The 21,435-nt window shown below is 46.6% G+C and overlaps 1 protein-coding gene across 9 annotated transcripts in view; it reads left to right on the forward strand.

Moving 5' to 3' along the window:
- Positions 1-21,435, forward strand: part of NF1 (neurofibromin 1) — a 165,939-nt gene that overhangs the window by 11,055 nt on the left and 133,449 nt on the right. For 8 of the 9 annotated variants that reach the window (XM_044430106.1, XM_044430097.1, XM_044430098.1 and 5 more), the window contains exons 2-15: positions 2,068-2,211; positions 3,347-3,430; positions 5,512-5,702; positions 8,636-8,742; positions 10,685-10,752; positions 11,584-11,659; positions 13,220-13,377; positions 15,082-15,255; positions 15,614-15,736; positions 16,198-16,272; positions 17,202-17,333; positions 18,344-18,478; positions 19,776-19,889; positions 21,117-21,196. In XM_044430106.1, the coding sequence (XP_044286041.1) occupies positions 2,068-2,211; positions 3,347-3,430; positions 5,512-5,702; positions 8,636-8,742; positions 10,685-10,752; positions 11,584-11,659; positions 13,220-13,377; positions 15,082-15,255; positions 15,614-15,736; positions 16,198-16,272; positions 17,202-17,333; positions 18,344-18,478; positions 19,776-19,889; positions 21,117-21,196 (1,661 nt within the window). Of the gene's footprint in view, positions 1-2,067; positions 2,212-3,346; positions 3,431-5,511; positions 5,703-8,635; positions 8,743-10,684; positions 10,753-11,583; positions 11,660-13,219; positions 13,378-15,081; positions 15,256-15,613; positions 15,737-16,197; positions 16,273-17,201; positions 17,334-18,343; positions 18,479-19,775; positions 19,890-21,116; positions 21,197-21,435 lie in introns of those variants that run through there. The other variant, XM_044430105.1, reaches the window with a different exon arrangement.

Consider the following 21,435-nt stretch of genomic DNA (forward strand, 5'->3'; position numbering starts at 1 on the left):
GGAATGTCCCTTAGCTAAAGGGGACACCTTAGATGAATCAGGAGCCAGTTTTGTGCCCCCCCCCCACAGGCTTCCCTGTAGGACACCATATGCCCTGGCATGCTGGCCATAAATAAAAATGTTCTCTTACAGTTCACAGTTGTTTTACAGTCCTGTGAACTATGCTGCCTGTTGTTGTTCTTTTGACAGGTTGTACCTTAATTCAGAGTGTTTCACCCTGTCGCTTTATTTTTCTTGTGGATTCTCTCCCCTCAGATGACATTTAGGGTAGTTGCAGGGTCATGGGGGGAGAAAATGAATTGCTCCATGCAATGCGTTTACAATATGGAATATCGTTCGAATATCCTCCCCGCTCTTCCTGTGGTATCTCAGAGCAAATGAGATGCATTTCTCAGGTGTTTTCCCATCCAGGCAGCGAACAGGGCCAAATCTACTTTAGCCTTCCCATAAAAACAGGGTTGTGCGCTTGCAGACCGTTCTCAGAGAGACGGAGAAAGGTGGAAAGTGCATCCCATTTTGAACATTGGGATTCAAAGCAGGTCCTGGGTCTGAAAAGGTTGACTATATGAAACTCTCCTGATCTGAGTCAGACCCATATTGTCTAGTCTGACAGTGATGCCTTTTCTAGGTCTTGGGTCATGTTCACTGATTTGGGTTTTCTGGAAAGTTTTGAATTTGCACCGTTTCTAATGCCCTTAATAGATTTGCGTCTCATATATGACACAATCCTATACATTTTCTCAGAAGTCACATTTTCATTGGGTGTTAATCTCTCTCTGACCTAGTTTGGGACTTACTGCTGGCATTTCCTACAGTTTTTAACCCAGGAACTGTGATGAAGAGCAAACATTTCTATTTTCATTGAACAAATCAGGGATGGCCTATTTGTGATCACTGATCCTGGGAATACTGGGTTTCTTTGAGCTTAACTGGGAATTTTAACACAAAAACAATCCAGAGATTCAGGGCTCCGATGGCACAAAGTACTGCAGGAATGGGGCAGTATGTTCCACCAGTCACTGCAAATCCTGGTTGAAACCACCCAGGAATTGCCAGTATTAGATGCAAAACTGGGCCATTTGATAACCAAGCTAAAGACTGGGATTACTGGGATCTTTCTTCTCTTTCTTCAGTATGGTCTGGCCAAGGCAAATGGCCATACAGCCCCCATGTTTTGGTCCAGCCTTAGCGTTGGGGAGAGGCTGGGGTTGACTGGACTTGCCATGGACTGTCCCTGTGCACATACAACAAAGGCTGGGCAGAAGGTGGGTCTTGTCCCGCTTGCAAAGAGAAGTCACCTTTTTCCCACCGTGAATAAAAATGTAGGTGGCTGCTAGGAAATGCACATTTTAAAAAGCCAGGATAACTTGATGGGCTGTATATGTTATGCTATTTAGGATATTTGTATATTGGTAAGAGCCGGGGTGGTATTGTGGTTAAGACCATGAGACTGAGACTTCGGCGATCTGAGTTCCGGCCTCTGCTCAGCCCCTGGGTGACTTTGGGCCGGGCACAGACTCTCAGCCCAACCCACCTCACAGGATTGTTGTTGCGGGGATAAGCGCCTCAGGAGGGGCATGATGTAAGCTGCTTTAAAAGGTTGGATATCCATAAATAAATCTTTGTATTGTATTTTATCTTTATGGACTCTGTAAACCACCCAGAGAGATCGGGCTATGGGAAGGGATAGAAGATTGATTGATTGATTGATAATCCCCCACAATCATTGAATTATGTTATTGGAATGCTGGAAGATTGAGGAAGGGGAATCCGTGAAGCACATTTAGATAGCAGCCCAACATGTACTTAACCTGGGAATAAACTTGACTGGAAAGTTTTTGTAATAGAGTGCTTGTAACCCAGAATCATCAATAAAATGGAGGTGGCGGGTGGGAAACGAAGGTTTATTTTGGATGCACTGGAAAAATATGAAATTCTGCCGAGTGCTGGCCCAGCCAAAGAGATCTGTGTGAGAAGGTAAGGGAGAGGGAAGTTTTTAACATGGCAAGTATCCACAGGGCAAATTTTCTTATCAGTGAATGCTTACCAGTCTTCTCTTTCCTGCAGCTTCCAATCAAAGCGAGCCAGCAAAATACTCACACCAAAGTCAGCACAGAGCATAACAAGGAATGCCTCATCAACATTTCGAAGTACAAGTTTTCCCTGGTCATCAGCGGCCTCACCAATATCTTAAAAAATGTTAACAACATGGTAAGTTATGTATTCTCTTGGTTACGTGATTACCTGGATGTGAGGCCAGAGGGAGAGGAAGGGGTGTCATCTGATGAATGTTTGAGAACTGAGCTGAGCTGAGATCGTTAGGCTTCCTGCCTGAATATTCATTAGGTTGCAGTTAAGGAGCATTAAGGTTAGGATGGGGGGTGGGGTCTCGGTCTGTCCGGCCTCCAGAGAGTAGTGGATGCCCATGTCTCTTTGACAATATGGCACGCTTGTTTCCTGTGATTGATGGCATTTTCGAAAACGTTGCGCTCAAGTTTCTCACAATCAGCTCTTTTAGCATGGGATAAAATCGGATCAATCCTGTTCTATTTGCAAGCAGTGGAAAAATGCATTGTTGGCTCTTGTCTGTGTGAAAGGCCAAGCAGGACATGGTAAGAACTGAAGGACTTGGAGAAAGATAGAAGTGGCAAAAATTAACAGGACCTTCAGCATTTTTCATGTTTAATGCTAAATCAAGCGGGAGTTGGTCTTCCTTCCTCATCAGTACGATAGCTGCTGTTTAGCATTATGCTAAGAGGAGCCCCCTAGGAAGTAAACATTCGCTTGTTATCTTATTTCTTCCCCCATCCCCAATTCTTTGTTCAGCCCTGAGGCTTCAAAATGTTATTTTAAACTGCTTTTGGGAAAAGACATGTTCTTGCAGGAAACATTTAGGTGCACTCTGGTCCACCCCAGGCTCTAGAAAGCTGGCAGTATCCCTATTTGACTTCTTTCCTGAGAATTAAGAGTTTCTTTAACTGTAGTAATCAAAATTACAGGCTTAGCCCTCAAGAGAATCTAGATGTTGTCTTTGTTCTGTACACTTCAAAGTATCCATGACTTTCTCAAGTACTTTAGCATTGGCTTGGCAGGGGGACTAGATGGGGAGAGCAACCGTTTTATGGTCTACTAAAGGAACAAGTCTAGGTGTCATCAAAAAGACCAGGGATCCATCGATGACTCACATTCCCTTTGTTTCTTGGGCTTTCCACAAACAGAGTTCCCAAGAAGCGAAGTGAAAACCTTAGCCCCTTTCCCGGGATCCAGACATGTCGTCATGTGGTGATGACGGCCAGCCAATCTATTTCCTTAATACTAACTAAATTGGCCTCTTGTTTTCCTCTAGAGGATATTTGGAGAAGCTGCTGAAAAGAACCTGTATCTTTCTCAACTGATTATTTTGGATACACTGGAAAAATGTCTTGCTGGGGTGAGTTGTCTCCTTCATGAAACATTTCCTGAGCTAATTGTGTTTGGACACCCTGCTCCTCAGGCTAACTGAAATGAGAGATCTTAGCTCAGTATCAAAGTGCATGGTTTGCATGGACAAAGTCCTGGGTTTAATCCTGGACTCTCCAGGTACAGAGCTGGAAAAACCTCTGTCTGAAGAGCGACTTCCAGTTCTGCCTTGGTAAAAGACCTGCATTCCTGAGAGGTGCAAATTCAAAGCAGAAAATTGCAAAGCAGAAACTGTGTTCAGTATGTTTCGTGGTGCCGATGTAAAAGGACTTGTAAGACTTCCTGGCCTTCTGACAAAGAATTGGCCTGCAGGCAGTGAAGATTTTTAATTATGTGCAAATTCGTTGTTGATAGTTTTAGGCAGCTAGTATGCAAATGGAAAACTGGACCAGGAACTTGGAAAAATGGATTGCGAAGCAGTAATTTGCACATAGGAGAGTCAAGCTCTGTAGCGGATCCCTCATTTCTTTTAGCCACTGTTGACAAAGTGACTGCACAATCTTTGCGATTGATTCTTTGTGTGCGTTTTAAATGCTGATATTTCAGGGAAAGAAAATGTACAAATGTTGGTATGTTTAGATCTAATGAAAATACTCCATCTTGAGATCCGAAATAGCCTTACATGTTCGCAAGTAAAAAAAGAAAGAACTTCTTTCCTTGCTTGAAGAAAGACATTTTGAATTTGCAGCTTAACTTTTAAAGTCTTAATATTTTAAGCTAACTGGAGATCTTCTTTGACTTGGTGGTTTTATTTGAATTTGGCTCAGTGCTGTACAAAGATAATAAAGCTTTTTCTCCTGGAGTGAAAGATTACTTTTGCAGGTGCTTCCTATTTTATACTGGTTAACTTTGTCTAAACTTCCAGTGGGAATGTCATCCTGAAATTTCCAGAAAAACATTCCTATTTTCACTTAACTCTGTTCTCAAAGGCTGTCTGCTTCTTCCCCCTGTATCACCTTGGGAATACACTTGGTGGTTCAGCTCCTTCTGCAAAGCTGTGTAGCTGCAAAGCCAAGCTTGGACTTTGGTGAAATCTAAGACTGAATGTTTATTCCTGAGGGTTTCTTGAACATGGTTCCAAGCTTGGTGTAATGAGGTCATCTGTAAGCTGCTTGTGATTCCCCATGCTGGTTTTGAAAGATGGCTGTCCAAGTCACGGCAGACAGAAGAGTTCATGGCTTGCCATTTGACACCTGTGTAAACACATTAAAGACAATTTATAAATGCAGTTGTGGGCCTCACAGACTGATCATATCCTTCTCTGAACAGTACAGCAATAGGATCCAGCACTCAGCTTCCAGTCCCTGGACCATGCGGTTCTCTTGGGCTGGTGCTTCGGCCCAACTTGGCTGGTTGGATTGTAGTAGCAGTGCAGGCTATGGGACTTCATATAATTTGGGCGTAATCCTGTGTATTCTTGGACAAAAAAGGCCTACAACTCCCAATTTTGAAAGTTGTAGGAATATCTTTTTGTCTAAACATGCACAGAATTGTTGAATTGAATCCAGTAACATTGTTATTCTGCTTTTAAACTAGAATTCCCAAAGAGGTTTACAGACAGAAATAATATGACAAGAAAGCTATGCAAAGTCCCAACTATAACTAGAGATGATGGGATGCTTTTACCTTCTGCTAAAAAGCAGCATTGTGAAAACCTGGGAGTGCCATAAGAATCTAACTAGCTGTAATAACGGGGTTGGGCCCCAGATCAGCCGCCCTGGTGATGGAGGTCCCCTTCTGGGTTGCGTGTTGAAGGCAACACGGGGTTGCTGTCTGGGCAGCGGATAGAAGCAGCCCTGTGTCCTCCTCCCCAGCTGCAGTCAAGGTAGCGAAGGGCCAGCCGAAGCTCCCTTTGCGCACCATCGCGACTGAAGCGTCTTGCCAATGGGCAGTGCTTTCCCCCAGACTCAGATGGATCCCAGTAGCTCAAACACACCGGCCTCGTTTCAGGAAAGCGCTTCTGACATCTTGTGGGAGCGAGGCCTTCCCAGGGGTGGTAACATAGCCATGGAAGTGCTGCAGGGCAATGACATGTGGCTTGTCTCTTCTTAGCAACCGAAAGACACCATGAGGCTTGATGAGACAATGCTGGTCAAGCAGCTGCTGCCGGAGATCTGCCATTTTATCCACACGTACCGCGAGGGGAATCAGCATGCTGCGGAGCTCCGCAGCTCCGCCTCCGGGGTGCTCTTCTCTCTCAGCTGCAACAACTTCAATGCGGTCTTCAGCCGTATTTCCACCAGGTGAGTGCAAGGCAAGGTGCTTGGCCCACTGCTCCGAGTCCTGCCAGTCTCTGTTCGTCTGGCACGACCTGGACGGAAAGGTAAATGTCAACACAGAGCAAGGAGTGGGAAACAGGAGTGCGACTGCTTGAGCTGAGGCTGTTAAAAGACTTCAGTTCATGCGTGTCCAGTCTCCACTTGGTATCTGTACTAATTCCTTCTCTTCGGTAATCTCTGAATACAGGCTTAGGTTAAAAACAACTCTTAAGTGTACGGAAAGAGCTGGGCAGTGCAGTGACGTGAAATAAGTAGGGCTCTTGCTCGTAGGAGAGTTTCCTTAGGACACTGGTAGTGCGTGTTGGTTTGTATGAGGTCCCAGTTTCCGCCCAGGCATAATGGGGCTTTCCAGGCACGGCAGGACTGGATGTCCCCACTCCGCTTGCTTGTTCTCTGGGTTGCTCCCCAGGGATCTGGGGAAAGAGAGCTGGGCGTCCAGCAGGGATGGGGGGACACAACACACACGGGAATGAGAAGACAGCCTAGGCTTTCTTTAGAAGGATTGGTGCTTATAGAACAGGCAGCGGGAGTTGTGCCCCTACAGCTCCCATCCTCCTTCACCAGTAGCTGTGCTGGCTGGGGCTGATGGGAGTCCAACGCCATCTGGAAGGCTGCATGTTCTTCACCCCTCTGGGAGAGCGAAGGGTCCGAAGAGGAGCACTTAGAGAAGATCCGCAGGCACAAAAACATGGAGAGCATTGCAAATACGTCAATGCAAGAAGCTTAATGCAAAGGTGTGGAGAGGGAAAGCCATTGAAGAGAACAGCACTAATGAGGTTGGGAAGATGGGAAGCCGGCCTCACGCCTCTTACCTGGCTGGCTGTGTTCAGTACCCACTCTTCCATCTAGTCCAGGGCTTTGCTGTTCCCTGGGCTGCAGTTACTGCTCTCATAACCTTCATGGGATCAAGATGATCACGTCAGATAGGAAGCGCTTCTGTCTCCAGGCAGCAGGTAGAAAGTTCTATGATTAAAGGGTACCTCAAGTGAACTTCAAAGGCCTTGTAATAACCTCTGTTCCAAGGAGTTATTCTTGGCAGCCGGGTTCAGAGGATGTGGGTTTTTGTTGTCTATTTGCTAAATGGCTTGCTGGAGAATAGTGGCGTACAGAATACATTTCCTTTATGAAGGAGAGCCAGAGAGAACTCAATAATAAATGGAACCAAATTCTCAGAGTCATTAGGCTCCTTACTTTCTGACCTCAGTGGTCCAGACTTGGCTGGCGGGGGTGGGGAGTGTTGTTGGGTAACAGGAATCCTAAGAAAAAGCTTGCTTTCAAACTATGCTCTTGGTTTTCAATGTTGCTTGAACAGAAGCTAAGCCGTGTTCCATTAGTTGCCCCTCCAAGGGCGGTGGTGCCCCCGTGGATCAGAGTCTCCTTACGTCCCACCAAGCCCTCCCCCGGGAGACCTCCTTACTGTGATTGGCTCACAAACAGCGAACCCTCTCTGCGAACCCCAGGCAGGGGTGGCAAGAGGAGGAGGAGGCAGACTTGGATAGCCCTTGCAGGAGGAGCAGCTTCTCCAGTGCTGCTGCAAGAGGTGTGGAACTCCGTGCTGGTTGGCATGGAAGAAGGCAAAGGGAGCAGAGCTGGTGGCCCGGCCACCGGCTTCGGTCGTCCAACTTGCTGATGGGCCAGTGAGCGGCGGCTTTGCCCCGCCTTGCAATAGTCAGCCGTTCCTTTCAGCAGTGCCGGTTCAGTAACACATGCTTCTTGAGGAGATGGTTGTGGCGTTTTGCTTTGTCCAGCCAGAAATGCTGAATCTTCCTCTGGCCGGATGAAATGACAAGCTCCCTCGGTATTTGGTGTTAGTGGTGATGTCAGTTGCACACCTGTAGGTTTGGGACTAGCCAAAGCAGTTTCTCAGCTTGGTTTTGTTGTCAGGGGCAGTGTTGTCGTCGTTGTTGTTAGTCGCGAAGTCGTGTCCGACCCATCGCGACCCCATGGACAACATTCCTCCAGGCCTTCTGTTCTGGGATGTACCAATAATTCCGATTCTGTTTCTTTCGGACCATAGCTTTGTCTGCTGCTACAGGTATTAAATTAGTATTAAACAGCTGAGAAGATCATTTCATAAGACATGTTCTAGCTGTTGTGAACGGCCCAGATGTTGCACTTCTTTATAAACTTTACATAATACAACTGGATTGTTGTTGTTGTTAGTTGCAAAGTTGCGTCCGATCCATCGCGACCTCATGGACAACACTCCTCCAGGCGTTCCTGTCCTCCGCCTTCCCCCAGAGTCCACCCAAGCCCACACCCACCGTCTCAGTGACCCCATCCAGCCACCGCATCCTCTGCCTTCCCCTTCTGCTTTTGCCTTCAATCCTTCCCAGCATCAGGCTCTTCTCCAGGGAGTCCTTCCTTTTCATTAGGTGGCCAAAGCATCTGAGTTTCAGTACATGTAGGTGCAGTAGATGTAGGCAAAAATACTGGGGGCAACTGCATACCTGTGAATAACACTTGACTACCCCACGCACAGTGGTGTGCTGTTGTGGATTCCCTCCCACCCACCAAAAAGAGAGATCTGGTTCAGGCGTCAGGTGCTTTGGTCATCCTTTTTTGCATGACGGAGGACTGGGAATGTGCCCCACACATAAGTGGGGGCTACATCCAGAGGGCCAGCTCTTGAAAGCTGCGGTTTTGGTTTGTAGGGGCTTCTGCATATGTTAAGCCGTGATTGTTCTTCCCAAGGAGTAAACATCTTTCTTGTGTGCCAGCCTGAGGACTGTCTTCTAGGGTGTCCTACCAATACTGCCACAGAATAAAATGAACAGCTCCACACTGCCTTATGTTCCTCAGCGGCTCATCTCTTGATCTCTCTCCCCACCTCTGCTTTATGTGGAGGGTGCAAATATTACGATCAGTTCTGAGCAGCTGGCATTTTACTTCCCCAGATTGCAGGAACTGACGGTTTGCTCTGAAGACAATGCTGATGTTCATGACATCGAACTCTTGCAGTATATCAGCGTGGACTGTGCTAAACTGAAGCGAATACTGCAAGGTAAGCGGCATTACCCTTCGCTGTCCCTGTGTAGAACTGGGATTACGATGGCAGTTACCTGGAAGGGTCCCCTGTTGACTCCGAGCCTTATTTCCAAGCGTGAATGTCTGAAAACAAGGTGCTTTTCTTCTTTCATCTTCTCATTGCTGCAACACTGTTTACTGAAACATTATCTGTGCAAATAAATGATCTTCTAATAATTAATACATAAACAACAACTGTTTTTCGACCGCTTTCCCCCTAATAACCTATTTCCTAATGGCTCAGAGTGCTTCACATTTGCTGTCTCATTAAGACCCAAGCAAGGGAGGGACAGCAGGAAGCGAGCGCAAGGCGGCAGAGTCTCAGTCCCATGGGACCCAGGTGTGCTGGGGCAGAGAGTTTATACTGCCTGAACACACATGCTCCTACACATTCCTAGAGGTCCACATAGGGGCCCTTCTTTGCATGCCCCTCTGCTCACAGACCTGCTTGGTAGCGACTAGGCTTTTCAGTGTTGGTGCCCCCATGAAGAGATGCCTATTAGAAAGGTGCATTCGGCATGCGGTCTTTGCTACTTAGGGGCCAGGCAGTGGCCTTGCTGTCTCCTTGAACTTGAAGCTCAAAGTGCCTTGCAACACGTTACAATAACAATAAAACACTGTTGGTCGCAAGTAGAAAGGATGGAATCACAGAATAGTGGCGTTGGAAGGGGCCAGGAAGCTACTGGGTCCAGCCCCTGTTCAGTGCAGGACACCAGATTAAATCAGGAGATCATGAGGCACTTTGTCAAAGGCTTGGCTGAAATCAAGATGGATCACATCTGCAACATTCCCATAGTCCACAAAGGGGGATATCTGATAAAAAAAGGGGATCAGATTAATTTGCTAGGATTTCTTGATAAATCCATGCTGGCTTCTACGAATTACTCCGCTCTCTTCAAAGTGCTTACAAACTGACTTTTTAATTATCTGCTCCAGAATTTATGCAGGGATTGATGTCAGTTCCCAAGTCCTCCTCCTCGCCCTTTTTGAAGATGGGGACAATATCATCCCCCATCTATCTGGCACTTCTCTTGCCCTCCATGGTGTCTCAAAGGTAATAGGCAGTGGTTCTGAGACTTTTTGTGGCAGGTGCTTTATGACTCTGCAGTGCAGTTCATCAGGCCCTGGAGATTTGAACACATGCAAAGAAATCAGGTGTTCTTTGACTATGTGTTTATTAATCTCAAGCTTCAGTCCTGAATCTTCAAGCTCATATTTCATTTCTTCTGGGGGATCATAGACCTGCTTTGGGGAGAAGATTGGACCATTTGTACACTGTCTGGTGTGCAGGCCACTGCCTTGACCCGATTAGTTGAAGTCTGACTTCTAAGCCACTCACAGTGACCTTCTCTCACTTCCCAGAATCCCTCAGGTGTATGCAAACGATCCTGGCTGACTCAGATGATAAAAGAGCATTGAGTACATATTCAGAGTAAAATGCACAGGGACTCAAATGCTTAAGGCCAAATGCTTGGCAGCCAATGGAAAATCTTTTCACAGTGATGGGATATGATTTTGTGCAGGAAGGGATAAGAGTGTGGTCTGGATCTGTCCATGGAGAAGGCCCTTTCTCATGGCCAACCAAATGTGACTGGGACTTGGTAGAATGTGAAGGTCCGTTCAGAAGGAAGAACACAAGGACTGTAAAATGCTCTGTTGTGGTGGTAATCGGGATTATTGCTTGAAGATATAAACTATTGGTCATGCCTCAATAATTACTACTTCATGGTCAAGGAATGCCAACTCGGGGCATGCTGAGCCAGTTTCCTTGGGTTGCTATCACCCTACTCTTCGAATCAGTGCCATCTTAATGGCAAAAGTTGTTTATGCTGTGAGCTGCGTTGAGTCCCAGTCACTGGCAACAGGCAGGACTTGACGCTGACGATGCTGACGATAGTAATGATTTATTCTTTTCACAGAGACAGCCTTTAAATTCAAAGCCCTCAAGAAAGTTGCACAACTGGCTGTTATCAACAGTCTTGAAAAGGCAAGTTTCTTCCATGTACTAGTTTCTCAGACTCTCTTTCCAAGTAATTTGGCAAAGGCACCTGATTTCTGAGCCCAGGAGTTAGAAAAGTGCTCAAGACCATGACGTCTCCTCATTCTCTTTAGTCTCCACAAGTACCAGGACTGACGTGAATTGGAGCACACCTTAAAAAACAAAACAAAACGTTGCACTGGAAGGTATGGGAGAACTGTTCCCAGTCTGAAGCTGTGATCAGATTATTGGTATAGAAGTACTTATACCTGGAGCAAAAAAAAAAGGGGGGGACCTCCCAGTGCTAGAAAATAAATGGATCCTGGCCCAAAGTGTTTTGGAGAGAATCTTTCTATCAGGAATGGCATCCCAGCTGCTGCTCTCAAATGCAAGGAGCTTAGGGTTGGCCGAAGCATAGTTTTGGAGGTTGCTTATGGGCCGTGCACAGCTTTTGAGATCTGTAGACTCTGAGTTTTCAGTGAAAAGGGCAACCAAGCATAGGAGAAACTTGACAAGTTTGCTTAAAGATAATTCATGACCAGGAGGTGATCCTAGATCCTGATTTTGTTTTGGGATTCCTTAACTTGCGACGTGGTGAGTACATTTAGGAAGCAGGGAGATGAACTTAATTGCTATTATGAGCATATACACCAGCCCAATTCTGCACTACCTAAGTGTTGGAGAAACGTTGTTTATTACTGTTGCTCTCACAGTGTGTGAAACAGCTCCAAGAGTGCTGCAAGGAACATGTGAAGGGCGAGGCAGTACCTCTCATTTTCTTGTATGAAATAACTTCTCTGAGTAACTGTGCCTCATGACCTACCTTGTACTGTTGTGCAGGCATTTTGGAACTGGGTGGAAAACTATCCGGATGAGTTTACTAAGCTGTATCAGACCCCGCAGACGGATCTGTCAGGTAAGACCTTGTTAAACAAATGATTGTGCATCACAGAGCTCTGACTGGGTCATCCCCCCCGATATTCGTTTTCTTCATCTGCTGCTTATTTGGAGATCATCCACTTCCGCTGAGCTTTGTCCGTGCTTAGAAGAAAAGCAAGCATTTTGTCCCGTAGCTCCAAAGCTGTGCTATGGTTGCGGCATGTGGAGGGCTGTGTATCCCAGATTGGGCTATTGGTTCTCAATTTCATTCATATTCAAAAGAGAAAATTAAAATCTTGATGCAAAATATTCCTTCTGTCTTCAGCTTCTTGGAAGCGTAAATATAAACTAGCCAGGCAAGGGAAAGTGTTTAGTCTGACTTTCTTGATGTATGGTTTGTTGTACATGCATGAGGCACGTCAAGAGGAGAGCCTTTGAACGACTTTGAAATGGTCCAGTCCGGGAAGAACTAAAGCACTTGCTGGACGGAATGTCTAGCCGGCCACTTATACAAAGGAATTCAAGTTGGACAGCTTGGATTTAGTGCTTGCACTTTAATGGATACAAGTTAATCTGCTACCCAGATATTGGCATGCTTCTGCACAGAAACCTAATTAAAATGAAATATTTCAGGGCCACATTTGAAAAGTAAGGTGGAGCATGCCTCAGGCCAAGCAGACTTTGCAGCAAAGGGAAGCAAGTAGAGCTGAGTGGTCAGCTACCGCTGGCGTCAACTGCAGCTGCTTCGTACGATGCAGAGCATTCCGGAGCTTGCTCAGAAAGCCACCTGTGATTTAAACTAGCCAGTCAACCAACCAGCCAACCAACAGAAAACAAATAATGTCTTTTTGAGCCTGTTCTGAATGTTGGTGCCATTGTACTCCCGATGCATGTTGAGGCCAGAGTGATTCCCCCGCTCATCTTGGGAGTTTTGTTCGTCCTGGCCAGCAACCCAATTTGAGAAGGAGGGCTAGATGGGGAACCATGAACCGTGCACGGGCACCTTTCTGAGTAGTGTGCATAAAAGACGAGGGTTCTTTTGAACCCAGAAGAAATTTCTCTGGGACCCATCTGTGCTCAGGCCAGGAAGACTTATGAATAGTCATTTCTTCCTTGAACAGAGTAAGGAATGCTAGCAATTAAACATCCTACGACCATTACTCTATGAAAGGATTTCTTTGAGTTAAGGACTGCTTGGATTTATTTACTGGCATTGCATTTTAAAGGCTGATTACCACCAGAACGGCTCTTTTGGTTTAGGATGTTTCTATTTTTTCTTTTCCTTGTGAAAAGTGGGCAAAATGCCCTCTTCTGAGTGGGTCATGAACTGGTCATCTTTCTCATAAGAAGTTTTCTTTTGGGGGTGAGTATGCGTTTCTTAAGACCATTCCCTGCGCTTTCCTGCAAAGGTGTTTTCAAAAGAGGAAAGTAACATCTGGGTGGTTCTGTGAAGGCTGTAATAACTTAAGCACATTTTTGCTTTCAAGCGTAGCATCGTTGCAGTGCAATTAAATATGGGAAGGCTTATGGCCTTTTGTGCAAAAGCTGCCCTTGGAGCTCACGGTGCGTTGTTTCCTTTCTGGTCGTCTTCTCACAGATTGTGCAGAGAAGCTGTTTGATTTGGTGGATGGCTTCGCTGAAAGCACTAAGCGCAAAGCGGCTGTTTGGCCCTTGCAGATAATCCTCCTTGTCCTTTGTCCGGAAATCATCCAAGACATTGCCAAGGATGTGGTGGAAGAAAACAAAATAAACAAGGTGAGGAAAGCTGGAAACGTCTTCTATGAACTTGCGTGTTGGTGAGAAGCCTGGGCTGGAAGCCCTAACCCCCAAACATGTCGCTTTCCTAACTAAAAAGCGCTTGTATTTTATTTATTTATTTAGAATATTTATATGCCATCCTTTCACAGAGCCTCAGGACGGCTTACATAAATAGGCAGGGAGCTTCCAGCGTGTCCTTCCCAGAAGTGCTCGAAAGTGCTGTGATTCTGTCTGCACTTGCTGTATTGGGAATATTTCCCCCGTGTCCTTCGGATCGTATTGGGAATATTTCCCCCGTGTGCTTCAGATCGCTCTGGTCTCAGCAAAGCACTTCTTTCTCCAGCATCCACAGTTTTGAAATGTTTACCCACAACAGACGCTTGGTTGCCTGCTTATCATTTATTATCATTCATTTATGTATGCTCCATCTTTTTTTTCCTGCAAGGAACCCCAGCTGGCTTCCATAACCTTGCGTTCCATTTTATCCTCTCAACAACCTTCTGTGTGCTAGGTTAGACTGAGAGTCAGTGAGTGGCCCAGAGTCTCCCACTAAACTTCATGGCTGAGCAGAGACTAGAAGTTGGATCCCCTGAGTCTAATGCTAACCACTAGGCCACAGTGGCTCCTGTATGACCAGTTCTGCATTTCATCTCCCTTAGAGATTTTTAAAAAGTCCTCTTTATGTAAATATATTTGCTCCACTTCTCAACCAAAAAATTCCTCCACAATGCTTTCCGTACATCCAGTAAAGCAACACAGGCTTACAGTCTAAAATGACTTGACCTCCAAGGGATGGGGGAAAGGGATGGGGAGGGCAGGGGGGGGAAAGAAAAGTCATCCTTTAGCAGGAGCTGGGGGGAGGGCTCTGCTTCCTTGTCTGTAGTGCCCACTTGGCAGAATCGCTGTTCTTGTACCCCAGTATAATTCGGACTTCCCCCTAGCCTTGTAGTTACTCATTTCTGTGTGTGGCTGGTGCTGGGTTCATGGGCTTGTAGTCCTCATAGCTGGAAGATCAGACATGGAGTGAATAATAATATTAACAGGCTGGTTGCCCTTGTTTGCTTCTGAAGACCTCAGACCTGGTGAGATCTTGCTACTGAGGGAAGGCAGTTTTGCACATGAGGTGAATCAGGCACCAGTGGGAATTGTGTCCTCAGGTATGGTGCAGCGTGGCTGGGATGCCCCCTGCACCACGAAGTCTCTCTGTTTACCTGGGAAGGCTGCGGCAGGTGCTGCTCCTCCGCGCATGTCTTGCTCGTGTGCTCCTGCAGCTGGGTCCACCTCCTTAGCCACCAGCAAGAGGGGCTGGCATATAAATCGCAGCTCCTGCCTCTCCCTGGCCCCATGTTAGGGAGCAGCCTAATTCTAGAGGCTTCTCAAGGACACGATAACTTTACATGTACAGTGTGAAGTTTCCACCTTCCTGGAAATCAGAAGTGATACAGTCTAATCATAAGCTTATCTTCGGTGAGATGCAGGTCTTACATCAGGTTTTGGTTCAGAAAACCTACTGGGGTATAACAATGCAAAGATGTCGCTGAAAGTCTGTGATGACTTCAGTATTGAAAAGCGCACTGCATGGCAAAGCTGGCAGTGATGTCCTGCAGATGGATTTGTGTCTCATTTGGAATCTAAATCCAGGTTCCCCAGGATGGAGTTAAAACATTTACGTTTCTGATTTGTGCCTTTGGAATCCTGCAGAAACTCTTTCTGGACAACCTCCGGAAGGCGCTTGCAGGCCACAGTGGAAGCAGGCAACTGACGGAAAGTGCAGCCATCGCTTGTGTTAAGTTGTGCAAAGCATCAACCTACATCAGCTGGGAAGACAATTCTGTCATTTTCCTTCTCGTACAGTCTATGGTGGTAGATCTCAAGGTAAAAAGAAAGGAAAGAAAACCAAGAATTGTTTTCTGTGTGTGCTGCTGATTTTGAACTGTAAACACTTAATTGTCTGGCTCACATGTTGGTTATCATTGATTTAGTTAGCAATGGTTTGTTGAATTGCGGATTATCATTAACTGCAAACTGGAGTTATGGCATAACTGTGAGCTGTTAACCATGAACAATTCTTGATTTGTCATTGAATTATCAACTGTGGGTAGTTTAAGCCATGGATTGTTTCTACATCCAAACCTAGAATTGTGTGTTTTCACAAATAGCTTCCCTGACTTTAGAAAATACGTATTTTTGTATACTGACTAAAATAATGCAACTTGCGCCTGCTGTTTCGTAGAACCTGCTCTTCAACCCGAGCAAGCCTTTCTCGCGGAGCAACCAGAGCGCAGACATAGACCTTATGATCGATTGCTTAGTGTCCTGCTTCCGGATCAGCCCACACAATAACCAGCACTTTAAGGTGAGGTGCGGCTCTGTAAGCTCTCTGTCCTGAAGCTATTTTTGAACCGTCGGATACGCAGGATAGGCCCATAGTGGCCAGGGGTTCATGAATAATAGACCGATCTTTCTCAGCAATCACAGTTTTGAGTGTTTCTAGACGTCTGTTTTTAGATAGCTGTGAAGGTGCCTCTCCCAGTGGCTTTTAGTGACAGTTATGTTGGGTATTAACTGAACAAGCGCTTGGATTCTTTTGTTGCTTTGGGACTGGTCCACCTGGTTCTTGTGCAGCCCTTTCTAAAGGAATGTGTTCCACAGAGGCATCCATTTGCTTCATTTATTCAGAAGTTCCCTTGTACAAACCTTGCTCATTTTGCTTGCGCTTGTGCTGGACAAAGCCCTGAAGAATTTGTAGCATTTGATTTCCAAGTTTGTAACAGGCAGACGCCTTCTTAAAAAAAAAAAAAATCTCCTTTTTTCTAGACTTGCCTGGCACAGAACTCTCCATCAACATTTCATTATGTGCTGGTAAATTCACTCCACCGTATAATCACAAATGTAAGTTTTTAAGGTGCTTGAAAAGACCAGATAGTTCATTTCACAGCCTTGCAGGGGCTGGCTTGAACTGCAGAATCGGGAAGGGAGTAGAGCAGCGTGAGGAGGAGCTTGTGGGCGTTCGCCCCGATCTTCCGTGCAAGCATCCCGCAGATCAGCACCGCGGTTCAGCCATCTGAATATGGGCTGCTCGCGCCTATTTGGGCCCTTTGTAGGGATGGTTAGTTAATGCGTTGCTGTTCCATCAACTGTATGGCTGGCAGATCTCCCCTACAAGGAAAGGCTGCAGCATGTGGAATCGATCGGCTTAGAGAAACGGCAAGTCGGGGCGGGGGCATGGTAGCTGTGTGCAGAAAGTGGCTAGGGGGAGATATTTCTCTCCCTTTCTCAGAGGGCTAGAGCCCAGCAGCTCATGCCATGAAGCTGAGCGGCGAGGATTCAGGGCAGAGCAAAGGAGGGACTTCTTCAAGCAGCACGGAGTTAGAGGATGGAATTTACTTCCACACGTGGTAGTGATGGCCAGAAGTGTGGATGGTTCTAAAAGGGGTCTGGACAGCTTCCTGGAGGAGGAGGAGGAGGAGGAGGATGTGTTCAAGGGCTGCTAGTCTGATGGCTTTATGCTACCTCCAGCCTTACCTGCTGGGAATGAAAGAGGCCGTCATTCTTGGCGCACTTTCCAGGGCACCACCAGCTCTTCGCATGAGGACTGTGAAGGCTGGGAAACGAGGTCCATGGACATAGAGCTGGATGAGGAGTGGGAGGTCATCTCAAGGCCGCCTCCTCCAGCTGTTCAGGCAGACCCTGGGAGCTGACAGGCTTTGGGAGGGCAGGGAGCGTCTTCAGGGGTCCTCTGAGAGAGAAATTTCTGGATGAAGTGCTGCACCAAATCATTTTGTGACCCCTGGGGCATGTCCTCTGATTCCTTCCCGCAGTCTGCACTGGACTGGTGGCCCAAGATCGATGCAGTGTACTGTCATTCCATGGAACTCCGCACCATGTTCAGTGAGACCCTCCACAAAGCCCTGCAGGGTTCCGGCGTCCACACTCCGATTCGCATGACGCCGGTAAGCCCCTGCCCCTCTTTCTTCCCTCCAGTTGCTCGACTGAAAAGGAAAAGAGTGCGCTTTTCGTTCTTGGTGATCTCCTACCCTTGAAAGTGGTAGAAAGACTGCAGCCGTTGGAGCTGCAGTCCGAACCCTTCCCTAGTGACCCTTCTAGTGCGCTAGGAGAGCCTTCTGCAACCTGGTGCCATCCAGAGGCGTTGGACTAGGACTTTCACCATCCCCAGCCAGCAGAGCTTTGTTCCTCCTTCCCCAAAAATCACTAGTGCCCAGCCACAGGCTGGCTCATCCCCTGAGCTCCCACGGAATACCGGTGGCTGGAGTGGGCCAGCCAGTTTGGGCTCTGGCCTCCTGTCCTGCTTGTTGGTCACTAATGGCTATTAGGATGCTGAAATGGAAGGGCCTTTGCATGGATTCACCTTTTACAGTATCAAGATTGGCTAAGAATCCATCTCGCATTACTGGAAATTCTGCCATTTCCCGCTCTTACGATATCCTCTTCGGAGAAGCTGCAAGTATTGTACCCAGTATTTCCAGTGCAGCCCCATCCTTAGACTGGTGGGTGTGCCTTCACGTTCGCAATCATTCCCAACCCTCTGTGTGCTCTTTTTGCTGCTGCAGCCCACAGATTGGGTGTCTTCAGTGAGTTATCAAGGCCCACCTCATGATCCCCTTCCCTGGAGTAAGAACAGGGGTGGGCTCTAAACTGGCTGTAGCTGCTCATGTAATAGATCTGAGGATCAGCGTGGGAAGCGCCATGAAAAAGGCAGCCTGAGCTGAGAGGGCAGAAGAGATTGCATGGTGAAGACGGGTAATGCAGCTTGTATGGAAGTTTGCATCCTCCTTAACTCTTTCCCAACCTCATACCCTCCGGAGTGTTTGGACTGTAACTCCATGCTGACTGAGAATAATGGGACTTGGAGGAGACTGCTGTATGAGGTTCTTTGTATACATGCTACATTTTTGGAGTAAGCAGTGCTTCACTGACAATCGTATTTTTTTCATCTCCTTAGAGTCTTACCTTTAAAGAAAAAATGACAAGCCTTAAGTTTAAAGAAAAGCCTACAGATGTTGAAACCAGAAGTTATAAGGTCTTGTTGTTGTCCATGGTCAAACTGATCCATGCTGACCCCAAGCTCTTGCTTTGTGTAAGTAGGATTAATTTCTTTAAAAACAGGAATAAGCACAGTCTGGGTTGATCGCATTACAGTTTTCCAACCAACAGTGCTTACTGGCTTTCTGACAGGTCCCTGGAAAGTGCACATGTGAAACCAGGAAGGGTAACAGTGAAACTCTATGACTCTGTTTTTTATGTTCTTTTATTTTGCTTACAGTATTTATGTACTGCTCCACATTGCCATAGATTCCAAAGTGGTAGAGAGCAAAATATTAAAAGAATAAAGCATGGTATTAACCCAGAATGCAGGTGAAAACAATACCTGTAAAAACATGTTTTACAATGTCCTTTTGTTGATGCTGACTCTGGTGTGCTGCATTCGGAAAGGAAAGGGCCATGATATTCCCGACAGTTAACAAAACAATACTTAAAAGGAAAAGCTAAAAAACAGCCTTAGTATCCCGCTACTCTTAGAAGTTGGGGAAGCCTGTCATTTCTTACGCATTCAGCAGAGAACGTTCTGTTTTTTGCGATCAGTTGGGACCAGAGGTGGTCTTGAGTGGGGTTTAGCATATGCAGCAGTTTGCTTTTCAAGTACCTTATGCTTGAACTTCTGGTTTCTAGGAGTTGAGGCTTGAATCTACACTGTACAACTAGTTCTGGGTGGGCCTGCCTTTCTCAAAGAAAAAAACCCTTGTCCCTTACAGCCCCATGCCACACGGTAGAGAGCTCCCTTTGAAACGAAAAAGTCTTTCCCAAGAAAAATCCTTCTAGGTGTGCCCTTATAACCCAACCGAATGCCCCCGCCCCCATCTGCTAGGCTGTAACTCCCATGATCCCCAGCCACCCGGGCTGTTTTTTAATGGGTTTCACTTGGAGAGTTGGAGAAACTGTTACTTCTTGCAGAGCAATGCATCCTGTGACTCCCAAGCTGGTGTTTCATGTTGATCCTCCATTTCCTTTGTAGTTCAGGAAGTGTATAATGGGTCATAAATGTGTCCCTGGGGCAGCTTGCAGCTGTCTCTGCAGACCCTGTGAGCCTCAGCTCTGAACCCCTAAATTCAGGCTCCCTCCTTATCAAGCCGCAAGGTTCCACTCCAGCTCAAGTGGCAGGGAGTGTCACATTAAAATCCTGTTTGCAATAGGTCAGATTTATATTGCAGTATATAACGCGACAGATACCAAAACGGGTTTCGCATGAGACATGCTCGTTAATAACAGTGGTAAAGATAATAGTGGCTCTTTGGGATGTGTGTCCTTTGGAATGTGGGTATCCCTGCATGCACACCGGTAAATGCGAGCTGATCTGGCTCTACCTTCCCATGCAGAACCCGAGGAAACAGGGGCCGGAGACTCAGGGCAGCACTGCGGAGCTCATCACGGGGCTGGTCCAGCTGGTGCCACAGTCCAGCATGCCTGAAATAGCGCAGGAGGCCATGGAGGTAAGGGACTAGCACCGGCTCGCTTCCGTCCGTGCTCACAACCTCAACGGGACGCAGAAGGCCACGGTTTGGGGCCGAGATGGACAGCCTGCCACTCGCCCAAGGAAGTGGGGTGGGAACTCCCGTCACCCCTGACTATTGACCGTGCTGGCTGTGGCTGAGGAGAGCTGGAGTCCCCAAGATCGCCTTCCCCAGCGAGAGAGGAGGGGGGCACGGATTTGAACGTGTTCCCCAAACCTCCCCCTGCTCAACGTCGCAGGCAAGTCTTTAGAGTGTGGCACGGTTACCACATTTTTGCAGGAAGAACGCCGTGTTAGGAAGCAGGACCTGGATCTTCTCTCCAAATGTAATTTTACGGCCAGATGTGTGGACTAGTAGAAACTAACACGGGGCTCTAGCCCTGGGCTGTGCTGGGACTGGCAAAAGCAGAATTTGGAAAACCTCGCCTGGGTCTCTTTAATTTGGGCACTTCTGAGTTCTTTATTCCCCGTTGCAGTGTGGTGCCGTGTCCTTATGGACTTATCCTCTGCTGTCCCCGTCAGGTGCTATGTCACGTGATTCTGAGCATCTCCAGCTGAATTGCAGCAATGGTCACGGTAGCCGTGTCACAGCAAGGCACTGTTCACACACTGGATGTAGCTTGGCTCTCCATCGCCACTTGGCTTGCAGAATGGTTACGGGGGGGGGTGTCTTTTGGTGGTGTCCCCCAGGTTGGTTTGTTTGTTTAGAATTTCTGTATGCCATCCCATCACATTGCCTCGGGACGGCTTACATAAAATAAACAAACATAGTACAAATAAAATCCAGATTCAATCTGGCTGCAGATTAAAACCTATAGATGATATTAAAAGTTGTTAAAATATTGTTTAAATAAAAAGGTCTTAGCCTGGCGCCAAAAAAAACCCAAAATGATTGATTATTTATTTATTTATGAATTCCTCTCCTCAGCAAGGACCTAGGATGCTGGGTTAAGACGTTACTCCACTCCCAGGCATTTGAAAGCATTCAGTGAGGCCTCAAATGGGTCCTGAAATATAATGCTGGTTGTTTAAAATTTGTATCTTTTTCTTTGTTGGCTGTATATTACGTTGCTACTGGATTTTTAGGGTTTAGAGAGCTGTGGCTCCCAGCACAGTATAGAAATGCAGTAACGGAAATGTAGGAATGGATCTATACAGCGGTCTTTTCTCAGTGTATATTAAGCGTTTTCTCCACATCTGTGTTCAGGCCTTACTTGTGCTGCATCAACTGGACAGTATTGACCTGTGGAATCCAGACTCACCCATTGAAACGTTCTGGGAGATCAGGCAAGTGCATGCTGTCAGGCTTCTGCCTCATAACTAAGCGTTGTATAAAAAAAATGAACATTTAAAAACGAACGCAACTCCCCCAGAGAGCATTGTGAGTTTAGTAGTGAGAGGTCAATTGATGGATGAAATGGCGTCACCAATTCTAGCTTTCTTCTGCCCTTGATTTTATGCATTAATTCATTTATTAAAGCTTTATAAATTTTATCTATAAAGCGAATGTGGTCCCAGATGATTGA

This window comes from Varanus komodoensis, unplaced genomic scaffold, assembly GCF_004798865.1.
Source record: "Varanus komodoensis strain SLA01 unplaced genomic scaffold, ASM479886v1 scaffold20_1, whole genome shotgun sequence".
In the NCBI taxonomy this organism is placed as follows: domain Eukaryota; kingdom Metazoa; phylum Chordata; class Lepidosauria; order Squamata; family Varanidae; genus Varanus; species Varanus komodoensis.